The sequence below is a fragment of the Catharus ustulatus genome, chromosome 2 (assembly GCF_009819885.2).
Source record: "Catharus ustulatus isolate bCatUst1 chromosome 2, bCatUst1.pri.v2, whole genome shotgun sequence".
Classification (NCBI taxonomy): Eukaryota; Metazoa; Chordata; class Aves; order Passeriformes; family Turdidae; genus Catharus; species Catharus ustulatus.
The window spans coordinates 18001032-18014621 of NC_046222.1; the positions used below are offsets into that span (position 1 = coordinate 18001032).

The 13590-nt window shown below is 38.9% G+C and overlaps 1 protein-coding gene across 1 annotated transcript; it reads left to right on the forward strand.

Annotated features, from left to right (window-relative positions):
* The first annotated feature begins 343 nt into the window (after positions 1-343).
* IFT57 (intraflagellar transport 57) lies at positions 344-13026 on the forward strand. Its single transcript, XM_033053243.2, has 11 exons — positions 344-557; positions 1720-1882; positions 2891-3009; positions 3886-3976; positions 5871-5939; positions 6471-6593; positions 8615-8686; positions 9269-9400; positions 10306-10368; positions 11998-12064; positions 12590-13026. Exons 1-11 carry the CDS (start codon positions 373-375, stop codon positions 12766-12768), a joined length of 1263 nt encoding a protein of 420 aa, XP_032909134.1. The 5' UTR covers positions 344-372; the 3' UTR covers positions 12769-13026.
* Positions 13027-13590: the final 564 nt, after the last annotated feature.

Sequence of the window (13590 nt, forward strand, 5' to 3'; positions counted from 1 at the left end):
CCTGTCTGTGTGGCGGTGAGGTGTCCAGAGCTGGACACAGCCCTCGAGGAGCCGCACCAGGGCCAAGCACAATCCCACCCGGACACGGAGCTTTCCCTCATGGAGACGGAGCTTTCCCACCCGCTGCCTTCCCTCCCCAGCCCGCCCCACGGCGCTTCCAGCGGGTCCCCGTGGTTAATGCCACAGCTCTCGGCTGCCCAGACTCACTTTTCCGCATCTCTGACCGTGAGCTGCCCGGAGCGTGGTGCTATGAAATCCGTCTGCGAGAAGGGACCAAAGCCGAAAACAACCACCAACTCCTCACGGTGAAAAGTTTGTCGAACTGTGGGACCGCCCCGAGCCCGCCCCCGTCGCTGTGGTTACCGGTTCAAGATGGCCGACGAAGGCGCTGTGCCCCGGCGCGGGGATCGGGATCGGGCCGAGGAAGGGCCGGCGGAGCGCGGCCCCGGCGCGGCTTTTCACATGTTCGTGCTCATGGAGGACCTGCTGGACAAGCTAAAGCTGCTGAGCTACGAGGAGGAGGCGCTGCGCCGCCACAACATGCGGCCTCTGTCCAGGTGCTGCTCCTGGTCCTGGCGGGAGACGCCGGAGCGGCCGCGGGCGGGGGGAAGGAAATCCCTGCCAAGGAATCCCGAGCCTGGCGGGATGGCATCGGCCTGGCAGCGTGCCTGGCCCGAGGGAAAACCAGCCCTTGCACAGCCTCCCGTGTGAGCTGGAAGCTCTCAAAACACGGGGCCCCGGAAATGCTGAGATGCCATAAGTAAATGGTCCCTTGAGCATCCCTGGCCCGGGAGCTACTGGAGATCTGTATGCCAGGGTGGCTGTGCAAGAAATAATTCCACTTATTCCGCAAAAAATAGCTCTGCCTAAATTCTGAGTTGTATTAAATAACTCCAAATGTCTGGAATTCAGAATAGCTGTTCGTGGGGTGTGTATAGTTTTTGAGCCTCTAACCCTTTACAAAGAGGGTCTTGGACCCTTTGTTGGTTGGGCTGGGGATTTGTATCCAGTACATATTTCTTTCATATGTCATGTTTTTTATTTCTTTATTTAAAATTATGGTGGTGCACAGGAAGCCTGAGAAACAGGACCAATGTGCTCCCAGTATCCATCTGCTGAAATAACTTTTAAACCTGTCTGTCAAGTCCAGCCAGGCTGCACAGCTGGGTGGAAAGTGAAGGGTTATAGAATGAAGCTTTTTGTCAGCAACAGTGTGGTAAGGGAGTCCACGTTACTCCCTTTTGGAGAAGGAGGCTCAAGTAAGTTTACTTGCTTTTAGCCTGCTCTTGAACCATTGATTCAATTCTTGTTAGGTCCACATATTTGAATTTGGTGTGGTCCAATCAGATCCAGTTGTCATTGTAAGCACAGGTGGGGATCTTCAAAACATGCTCCTGATCTGAGCTGAATTTGCAGATGTAGGAATACCATCCTCTTACATCTCTTGAGGAAAGTGTGAAGGGGAGGTGATTTGGGGAACTTGACAGCCAAGTCTGGTGTTGACTAAAAACTTACTCAAAGGTGGAAATAAGCCAACTGGGTGTAGCAGACTTACTCTGCTCTGGTTCTGTGTGAAACCAGGCATCCTGAATTTCATTCAGAGGGGTTGGTCATTGAGAAAACCGGGTAAAGAAAGTGCTCTGTAGCCTATGCTGCCCTGTAAAGTTGTAAGAGCTGCACAAGCTCACACTATGTACCATGTGTCCCCTTTTTGAACAGGCACTACTTTGCACTGCCCACCAACCCCGGTGAGCAGTTCTTCATGTTCTGCACGCTCGCCGCTTGGCTGATCAGCAAAGCGGGACATCCCTTTGAGCAGCCGCAGGAGTGCGACGACCCCAACGCGGTGATTTCAAATGTGCTCTCAGAGCTGCGGTCCTTTGTGAGTGCCTTATGGGCTCTCTTCCCAAGTGTCTTTTAAACACCTGCATTCCCTTTAGAAATAACAGCACTGTTCTCCTGTTGCGTCTGTTCCTTTCCTAGCTCTTTGTATTATGTTACTTCGTTAAATGGATGTTTACATAGGCTGTACCTACTTGCTTATTTTTTTAGCACTACAAAAAAGGTCTTATAAATGATTCCAGTTAAGTTTTGTTCTACTGTCTATAAAATGGATTAATTCAGGCTTATGTTTTGCAGTGTGACATATGTTGCTCATTTATAGTGGTGTAATTTTCAGATTTTATCTGGCAGGTTTACACTGTTTGTGATCCTGCTCCTGCCAAAACCAATGACTTAATTTGTAGTGTAGGAAATGTTTTAGTATAGTGTTCATGTTTTCTGGATTTTGTTTGTTTGTTGTTAAGGAGTGAAAGGTTGCACAAGGTGCCAGGAACTACTGAGATTTTTTTTAATTAAAAAAAAAAAAAAAGGAAAAAAAACCCCCAATGGTCAGGAAAATATATAAACTGACAAGAAGTATGATCTTATGGAAGATTACACTCTGGTGCAGCTATGAATGATATTAAGACACTCTTCTCTAAAGAAGTTAAATCATAACAAACTAATATGTTTATTCTGCATGACAGCAATAAATTAAAATATTTTATAAATAAAATCTGGAGCAAACAGGGCACTGTTGAAAAGTTTGTAGTTAAGTCTCAGTACTTGAGTTTCTCTGTAGCTGTTCTTGCCTTGCCTTGTCACTTGTGGCTTCTGCCCCTTCTACTCCCTGGGAGTATCCTGTTACCATGTGCTCAGAGATTTCTACACTGCATCTCTTCCTTGGCTTTGTCTGCTTTTCTGTCTGTTGTCTCACTGGGGCTGCATAGAAGAAGAATGGAAATTGTCATTAATAAATTCTTCATATACAAGGGACACTTTAGTTTTAGTATGCAGAAACTTAGCTCCCTACAAGGCCATTAGTAAACAGCCTGTCTCTTCATTTTAGGGAAGGCCTGTGGATTTTCCTCCCTCAAAATTAAAGACAGGCTGCGGAGAGCAGGTGTGCTATGTTCTTGATTGTTTAGCTGAAGAAGCCTTGAAACACACGGGGTTTAGCTGGAAAAGGTACAGTACACTTCTAAGCATCCTCCCTTGTTTTCCAGCAATCAGATGTAAGTTGTAGTAGTAGAATAAAACATAGGAATGACTAAAAGCATTTTACTTGATGTTTCATGAGCTGGAAAATTCAACTAGGCTCGAAGCAGGGCAACCAATTAATTCCTAATGCAATTTCACACAACTGCCCTGTTACCAGCAAGGCTGAGTTTTGACCATTATAGACTTAGCTAATTAAGGTTTAACTGATGACTTTGTTTTTTGTTATTTCCCTACACATAACTCCTTGTTAATCTGATATTTGAGTTGAAACGTTTAATGTCCTTTTAGGTTCTGTCAATCAATAATAAATTCCTGGAATTGTGCACAGTAAGATCATGTTACAAGTAGACTAATTTTATGTAATCTGAAGGAAATTTGAGGACAAACTAGGTAACATAATCTCAAGTATATGAAAATATCTTTAAAAGTGTTCTTTATTTCATTCTTTTCCTCTGATGGGTTTTGAAATGGATATTACAAAGTAATTTCTACCTTGGAAGTGTTTTACTACTACTTTTCTTTAGTACGCAAGTTGCACTGTAGGCTGAAAATAAGGCTGTGGTAACTTGCACTTGCACATTTTAAGGGCTTAGACCAATAGAGAAAAACCCCAGAATTTACTTCCTACATGACTTTGTAGTGTGAGTGTACTGTACTGCCTTTACTTTTAAGACAGTCCAAGATGAACAAGACTTTCAAGATTGAGTGGATATTTATTTAAGTTGTGAAACACTAATTGCTGTCTAGGTATTTTCCACGCCATCTGTTTTTCTCACGAAAAAAACAGAGGTATTTACAATTTATTGTGTTTAAAAGCTCTGCTGTTCTTTGAATTAATTTCAGGCCAGCATACCCAACAGAAGAGCCAGAAGAGGAAGAAATAACAGAAGATGATGCAGAATTAACACTTAGTAGATTGGAAGAGGATGTTGCAGTAGGTTTATTTGATTGGTTTTGATTATATTAGTATTGGTCGACTATGAGGAAGTTTTTATTCACTGTTCATTTTGTTTGGCCTTGTTTAAGAAGTCTTTACAGTTAGCTGTTCAAGCTTTTTCCGGCAGCTCCATTCCTGCCTTGTCAGTTCTCTGTAGAGTTTTTTTGTTGCTTTTCAGGTAAGATTAACTCTTTAACACTGAGCATATGTGCTTACATGCAGTGAAATCTAACTATGCGTTAAAACCACAGAGATTCAGAATTGTTTCTTTTCTACTGGTAACTCTACTCTTGATGTTAAACTAAAGGGTTAAAAAAGGAAAACAGCTGTCTGTTCTTTTCGGTATCTTGTTGAGGTCTAAGCTGCTTAAATTGGGAGGTGGGGATGAAACATAACTAAAGCACAGTTGAAATCCTTCAAAGAACCTCTGGGTTTGCTCTCAGGTATTGTCCTAGGCCATGATTTTTCACAACTAATGTGTTCTGTTAGCTTTTTGGAATGTATGTGTTAATAAAACCACTGAGTTGTTATTCCTTTACTAGGTATTACATTACCAGGAAGTTTATACCAAAAGGATATTCATTTTTTAGAGCCCCTAGTGGTTCTACAGGGATTAATTACATGCCAATGTAATTTTTTTTGCCCAATCCGTTGTTGCTGCCAATATATTGATATTAGCTGTATCCATAGTTGAATTCAGCAGTATTTCCAGCAATGAAATGCTAATGATGAGGTTCATTGATTGTTCTTTGGTTTTGATTCTTCTGAATAGAAATGATGAGGCTGACAGAGACAACCCTAGTTCTGTAAATCTTGGGGAATGGGATAACCTGTATTAGGTGGCCAGCAGTAGGCAGTGAGGCTGGGCGTGCAAGGAAATCTGCACAGTTTGGTTTCTCACCTCTGATAACCAGTCTTTTTGCTCTAGTGGTATGTTCTTTTAAATGCTGCACAAATATGTATTGTCTGTTTAGCAAAATATAGTCTCAATCTAGTCTTAATTTCTTGTAAGTATTCAGGGGTCTCGGGGTCAAACATGCCAGAAGAAAATAGTGGTCCCTGTTAGTTAAAAACTGGGTAAAGTAGAGGAAAGAGGAATAAACTCCAAGGTTTTCACTGAGTCTTGAAGGATTTTACCCTAAGACCTGGGTTATTGCAGCTTTTGTGATTTGTTTAGAAAGGAGGTAGATGATAAAATTTCACTTTGGAAAAATTTTGGTGGAAAAGGCAGTCAAGAGGGGACCAAGATGTATAAGGGTGAAGTGTAGGGGTGATAAAATGGCAGATGAAATACAGAATAGATAAATGAAGGCTAATGCACAGAAAAAGCATCATTGCTTACAGGGCATGGCTGTCAGCTGATTGTAGTCATGGAAGGAAGAAATTTTGAGACTAACAGTTATAGAGTACATGAGCAGAGTGTGTGGTCTCATGGGCATGAAAAAAATCAATTGCCTCATTTTCTATTGTGTTAATCTGTACACTGAAGATCATTCTGTAACTCCAAATATGTAGTGCAAATGACATCTTGAAAACTGTGTTGAGGTCTGATTGTGGTTTGGGTTTTGTTGTGATGGTAGAGCTTAAGGTAGAGCTTTAAGAAATATATTTTAAAATACAATTACCATACAACTATTGATAATGGGCCATTAGATGTCAGAGGCCTTAGGTTTAGGGTTTGAGATTTGTCTGTTGGTTGGTTTATTTTTTGTAATCCTGTGTGGTAGCTTTAATCTTTAGCTTGTCCCAGATATGATGTCTCTCCATAAGCTCCATATCGTAAATACTCCATGTCTTGGAACTTAATAGTCCTTGGTTTGTGCTTCTGCAAAATTATGGAGAAAGATTGTGCAATACTTAACTGAAGTCTTATTTTGAAACTTCTCTTAAGGAAGAAGAGTCAGACAATGAAGAAAATTATATTGACCTGAATGTTCTAAAGGCACAGACATACAGATCGGTAAGTTGTTACCCATCAGTCCTCACTTGAGAGATTTTTACATTTATTAAGTCTAGAAATCCTTGTATAGTTGTTACTTGAAAAAACACCCCATCTGAAATGAATCAGATACTATATATTAATAGGATTTTGAAAGAACAATGTGCAGCCAGTTTCTAAACTGATATCACTGAAGGGCTGCTGGGAACATTTGCAAGAATTTTTTTGCAGAGACTTCTAGAGAAACATGGTATTAGTTTCATGAGTGTATTTTAATCCCACATACATACACCACTTCTGAAATATATTATAGTTTCTTAATATATACATTTAATTGTTTTCAGTTTTAAGTATGATGAGAAGACATATGTATTTTAATTCTTTATGAATTCAAAGAAAGCCATTAAAGAAATCCATTTCATCTGTAGCCTAGATAATTCTGGATATAAATTTTTCTAATATTAACACTGCAAACCATTATGGTGATTTCCAACAGTTCTCACTGTGCATAAAAGTGATATTTTGTGTATAAACTTTATGATTTTTACACAGAACGTGAATGACACTTCAAAGCAGGAAGAGATTTTACAGTCCACAACAGATGCAGCAGAGTGGAATCTGGAAGTAGAACGTGTGCTTCCACAGCTGAAAGTCACAGTCAGGACTGACAATAAGGTATGGAAGAGTGGGTTTGTCTGTGTACACATGATGATTAAAATGTGGTTTCAGTCGATGCTGTTTACTTTCTGTTTGCAGTTGTTGTCTTTGGTCATGCAAAGACCTGTGAGTAATGGGCTCTCCATTGTCTGAACCTTTGTCAGTTACTTTGACCCTAGAAGGAATAATTTTCAGTAAGGTGTTTTTACAATATTACATTTTTTTTTCTGCTGCTTACAAGGCACCTCATTTCTATATATTTATTCAGTGGGGATTTTTTTTAGTCCTCTGACATTTCCAATGTATTCAGACTTCTAAAAAATTATATCCTCAGTTTAAAAACTATTAAAACATCTTCTTGGGGACAGTTGATGATTTTAACTTTTAACTCTTCCATTTTCCAACCACATGAAAGGCTGATTGTATGGAATTCCTCTTGGTAAACCTTACATGACAGTCAAGTAGGCCTGTACCCCAGTCTAGTCATCCTGAGCTCTCCTTATGTTTAGTGAAAAGGAGTGAGCACTTTTTCAACTGCTTTTGCTCACCATATCCTAGTAACTGTCCCAGGGTGAAACTCATCCATCATGCTTTAGAACTGTGTATTTCTCTCCATAGTCTATTTCCAGGACTCTAGCTTAAAAGTAGGCATTTGTCTTTGGCAAGTCCTATCCTAGGACCTGCTCCTGGTATTGCTGTAAGCTTCTTTCTAGGAGTTTGTGTAGCACACACAGATCAGTGCAGTATTGAGATTGTTCATTTGCAGTGACCCAGGCAGTTGGGGTGTTGGAGCAATCTGCAGCACTGATGTAGCAATACAATGCATATACATGAATACAATGGAAGATTTTGCCAAAAATAGGGGAAACCTACAAATGTCTGCTGACCTGCTTGCCTTTCTTACACCATACTGCGTTTTTCTGTGTGAAGAATTGCCTGGTTCGACCCACTCTGCTCTGATCCTCAGTAAGCCCATCTGTTGCAGAGAACATGATGCTTGAGTCTCACAGTGAGGAATTAAAACTTAATAGAGACATACATGAAAAATTAAAGCCACTGGCTTACAGCTTAATGCACTATTTCTTGGCCTTAAGGAATATGTAAAAATGAACATGAAAAGGGGATTCTTATTCTTCTAGCTTCTTTCAGAAGTAATTGGAGAGAAGTGTTTGGCCTTCTTCCATTTTGCCAGAAAACATCATATTCTGTTTCCTAAGCTGTGCATGTAAACATAGTACCAGGAGAGTATTAATGGTTTAATTGAAGATCTAGAAACTAAAACTTACAGTAAAGTCCTGGACTGTTGTTTTTATTTAAACTCCAAATTTTGGCAAATTGTGAACAATTGTCACCAAACTAACAAGAGTTCGTGAGTCTCGTGCAAACCTGAAACACAATGTAAGCACATTTTCTCTAGTGGCTCATTACCTGGTGTGCAGTACCACTTTAGAGCACTTTTCTCAGCCCCCACCCCTGAGTCCATGTATGTTTCCTCTGCTCTTGAAGCTGGAAATAATTTTCCCCTTTCTAATTGTATCCCGTTATCAAAACCTAGTTTTGGTATTTCTGTGTCTTTAATTTCTTTCCATGCTTCTCCTGGTAACAGTAAGGACTAAAATAGAAGGGAAAGAACAGATAGACCAGAACTGGTAGGTGTTGGGCATCAAAAGCACTCATTTTGTAAGAATAAGCTGAACTAGTGCAGCTACAATCAATATTTTTAGTATTTGTGCCCAGAGTGGTTTTTAGCAGAAATAGTTCAGTGAAGATCAGACTCTAAAAAGCATAGCTACTATGGTATCAGTGAGGATGTCTGTATTTGTTTATGGATTTGAGTGTCACACGTGACATTTAGGAGATTTATAAATTGTGTCACATTGAGCTAGTGCCCCTGGCTATGAACATGGCAGTGGCAGGATGATACATGGCAATAGTATAAAAGAGAACTGACCCTGCTTTGCCTACCCACCGTTGTTTAGTAATCAGAGAAGGATAAAAGTTGTACTCACCTGTGTTTTAATTTGTGATGTCTTTTTTAGGATTGGAGGATTCATGTAGATCAAATGCATCAGCATAAGGATGGAATTGATTCTTCTTTGAAAGAAACTAGGGTATGTCTTGCATGTAGAGAATATTTTACTAATCTGTCAGCATTTTTATTTTCTCATTTATTTGATCTGTATTAAGAACTATTGATTTTTTTTTCTTCATTTTATTTGTGCTATTGCTGTAAAATTAAAAAGGGAAAGATATGACAGTGATCATTAAGGATGGTGCTGGTGGACAGAGTTGTATGTGTGAGGATTAACAGGGCTATCAGGGTCCAGTAATGAATGCATATTACATAGTACATCCTGACTACAGAGGACAAAATAGAAAAATGCAATCTGAAGGTGCTGTTAAAAACCCCAACATACTCTCAAATATTGTTGCTAGAGTAACTTATTGACATTGACACTTGTAATGAATTGAGGAGGGGAGAGTGATGAAGCAGTAATGACTGAAATACGTGCAAAGGAGACGGGCAAACCAGAACACATTGGGAATAATTTTCTGTTGGCTAAACACGGTATTTCTGTACTATTTTTCTCTCTCTCTGTAGGCTTCCATAGCCTTTCTTAACTACAGCACCATTTTGATACTCTTTGCATACTGTCTGTATACTATCAACCCACAAAATGTGATTTTTCTAGGGTTACCTTGACAAGCTCCATAATGAAATCAGCAGAACACTGGAAAAGATCAATAGCAGGGAAAAGTACATCAACAATCAGTTGGAGCACTTGGTTCAAGAATACCGTTCAGCACAAGCCTTGCTGAGTGAGGTATTGCTGGTCTTTTGTTGTTGCCTTCTCCAGGATTAACTTGCTTATAAATGAGGGTAGAGGCAAAGACGACATAGATTGAGCTATCTATGAATTCTGCTGTTGGATATAAAGCAGGGGAAATGTTGATTGGCTGTCAAATTATGTTCTTCCTAAGCTAAACTAGCAATTTTTATTCAACTGTTCTGCAGGGGAAAATAGATGGTTTTGCCTGAATATTATGTATAGCTGTTGCCAGTCTTGAGCAGCTAGTAAATTGCTAGTTCTGCTTCCCCTGTGAAGTTCACACATCTGTCAGGAGGGGAAAAACTACAGTCTCAGTCCAGCATTCATCCCTTAGATTGAGTACTGGTGCTAACGTGCACAAAGCTCTCTGATTACTTCTTTGCTTCATTTAGTTTTTATGTCAATAGTGTGTTGTCTGAGAAGCTTTTTGAACCCCTGTTTAGGAGGTGTTATAGCCTGTCTTTTGGCAAGCCCTCCTGGCTATGGTCATGCTGACAATAATGCTGACAGAATTTGATCTCTCTACGTTTGTTTGCCTTGTTGTTAATGTATCTTCAATACAGCAATTTACTGTTGATGAAGTATTATTCTAGATTTCAGTATTCAATCCTTTCTGCATTATGGCAGATTTTCTGCATGTTTATTTCCTCATGTAAATGATTAGAAAACATAGTTCTTATCAAGTGTGTATTTGGACTATTTACTGTTGTACATTTTTGAATGATAGGCATTGCAGGGGCTGTTGTTTCAAGCCTGTCCTCATTTGTAAACCTCACTGGGGCTTTGTGGGAGAGTTTCTGGAATTGGAATATATGAGAGCAAGTCTTGAAGTTTTCTCTGAGCTATCTGCATACATCTCTTCAACTCTGTTATTACAGCAAAGACATTTTTATTTCCAGGCTAAAGAGAAGTACCAGGAGGGAAGTGGAGGAGTAACTGAAAGGATTAGAGTGCTTTCTGAGGTAAAACACATCCTATTTTAAAACAGTCTTCAGAGAGCTGGCATTTAGTGGTTGCAGTTTAATGAAACCCATTGTTTTTTATTTGTTTTCTCATGTTAAAGATTATTCCTTGTTTGGGGTAGGTGATCTAGTCCATTCCCTAAATTTTAAATCCAGGCTGCCATTGATTTTTAACTCATGAATGTGAACTCAGTTTGTAAATGAAGGTAAATGTTCAGTATTTTATATCCTGTGTCCTAGAATTATGGGGGATTAATAAATCATGCCCATAAATTCTTTGGAAGAAGAAAAGCTTAACTCTTGTTTTTACTTAAAATTAACGATTTGAAATTTTTATCTTCCAGGCACTTAAAAGCAGTATTTGACTAAAAAGTAATTTTTAGAATTTCAGCCCGATTTCAAAAAACTTCAACTCTTTATCCAATTCAGAATTTTTTTAATAGCTCTATTTGGGTTTTTGAAACCAAGTTTATTTATTAGACAATAAAGTCTCAGGAATATTTGCATAAAATGGATCACACAGTAAGAATGTGTTAGAAATTGTACAGCAAGTTTGAGATGTTTTAGAACAGAATATAACAGTTTAGTTGGAAGGGACCTCCAGTGATCACCAAGTGCAGCTGCAATAGGTAATACAGCAGTGCAATGTGAGTTTTCTAGCAAAGATTTCTGAATGGATGAATTCTGCAGAATTAGAGCTGCTTCTGTTTCACTCTCAAGGATGTAAGTTTGAAAAAGTGTTTTATCATGACTTCAGATTTACAGTGTTGTGCTTTGGGTGCTGATTGACTGATAAGGAATGGTGAATATGTTACTAGCTGGCATCCTTCAGACTACTTAGGTGCAGTGGCACATGTCTGAGGTAAACCAGACACATTGGATGTTAGTACTGATCTGTTTTCAGGCATGCCATCAGACCTCAGCCCACCTGGCAATACCATTACCACTGCAGGCTTGCAGTAACAATGCAGGAGTGATTCCTTTTTGTTGCTGAAAAGGCTCACTGAAGCCTTAATGAAGGGCTATTTTCACATTATTGAATAGACAAGAACACTGAATTATTACCTTGACTATACCTTAGAATAATTTATTTGCTTTTTGCATTGTCTACAAAGGCAAACTGGTTGCTAGACCGTGTTGAAATGTGCTTTTGTTCTTCATATGTGGATTTTACATACCTGTGCCAGTGCCAGCAGGCTGGACTGCTGCACCTTCTTTTGCTGCAGAGCTGTTTCTCAGGTTTACAGTGTAACATGCTGAAGTCCTGATGCTTGGGCATCAGAAGGGCAGTGAGCGTGGTTATTTGATGAATCTTGATCTGTAGGGATATTGGTTCTTTTGTTCTTCCATCCAGCGTCACATTGAAACACTTACATTGTTGTTTTTATTGGGGATGCATAGATTTTCAGTAACACCATGGTGTTTGGTCAAATTGTTACCCTTTTTCTGCAATTTTTTACAATATTAATTTAGTTAAATTAAAAATTCCTGAATATTTGAAAAAATGTTTTTCTTTATATAACAAGTAAGATAGATTAGTTAATTTTTTTAAAACAAAACAGTTATTCAGCAGAGACTTAAAAAACATTGATATTCATCTATTTAATTAAGAAAAAAATCTATTTTAAGGTTACAGAAGCATTAGAGAAAGTAAAGCAGGAAACAGAAGAGAAAGGAAGCAGTATGACTGATGGTGGTAAGTACATTTTTGCTTCAGACAACACACCCTTTTTCTTGGTGACAGTTTCATGATATGTACTTCATTAAAATAAGAATAAGAGCAATTCAAAGGAGCAAAATCATATTAGTGGGAAGGGAGGGATTAGAAGCAAAATGTAGGGCACAAAACATTTTAATAGCTTTTCACAGGTAAAATTTTCACACCCTGCTTGAAGGTGTCTTCAGTTGTCTACCAAACCTCAAGTCAGGTATGGGGATAAGGCTTTCAGCTGAGCAAAACACATCATTGAAAAACCTGTCTCAATGTTGATGCACATTTTTATGAAGCTCTTAGATGTCAAGAAGACAGCAAAATTGTCATTGCCTATTTCTGTCTTTAAAGTGTTTTGCATATTAAAAATGTTGTATCGGTACAATCGTGTCTTTAGAGTAGAACACCGTTTTGTTCATTCAGCGCTTCCATTTTTGAGTGAATTACAGCAAACAATGCCTTTGTGTTAGGTGGCTGACAGAGTTGTACTGTTTTCTTTTTTCTGGACAGCTCCTCTTGTGAAGATTAAACAGGCCTTAACAAAATTGAGGCAAGAGACCATTCAGATGGACATACAGATTGGTGTGATGGAGCACACATTGCTCCAGTCAAAGGTGAAAGAGAAATCCAATATGACTAGAGATATGCATGCAACAGTGATTCCAGAAGCCACAGTAGGTGTCTATTGAAATTGGTTGGACCTGACTTGTTTGCCCAAAATGCAGTTTTCTACCATTTGCTTTTTTGTGAGTTCAGAGGTTTTGTTTTTGTTGGGGTAGGAGGATTTTTATTCCTGTTCCTTTTGAACAAGATGCTTGTTAAAAGATGCACTTTTTAAGAAGTAACATGAACACTTTAGACTCAAGGGGGAGCCATGTTTAGTTTTGTGCTAAGATTTACTGCATGTTTCTTCCAAATATACTAATAAATTCTTGTTAGTAAATTCTTGTTAGTGAAGATGTCTCTATTTCTTTGGGGAATGTTGCATAGTGTGTGAAAGTCTGTAGAATGATGCTGACAGCCTGTAATCTTGATACTCTGCAGTGCTGAAAGGAAATTGCTTGCAAAGGACTTGAAATTAAGGTAAAATGCCTGTCATTGCCACTAACATACATTTAGATCAAGTGTTTGATGATACTGAAATAATACAGCATTACCCTGTCTAACAGGCTGGGTCAAAACTGGTATCAGCTGCAAGACTCCTCTAACAGCAGCAATATCAAAATCTATATAAGACCAAAGAAGCTGAAAAGTATTGTTTGGAAATTATTCTTGGCTTTCTAATTTTTTTCCATGTGCCATCACTTTTTCAGAATCACTTTTTCAGAATCACTTTATATTAGCATTGGGTCAAATTCTGCTTTCATTTATAGTATTTAGAAGAGCTCTGTGGACATAATGTGGATTATTCTTGTTTCTGTTCTTGTGTCAGAACACCCACTTTTGATTTCTGTGAAGGAAGAATGTTGCCAAATCTAGTTGAGTAATACAGAATGAGAAAAAAAATGTAG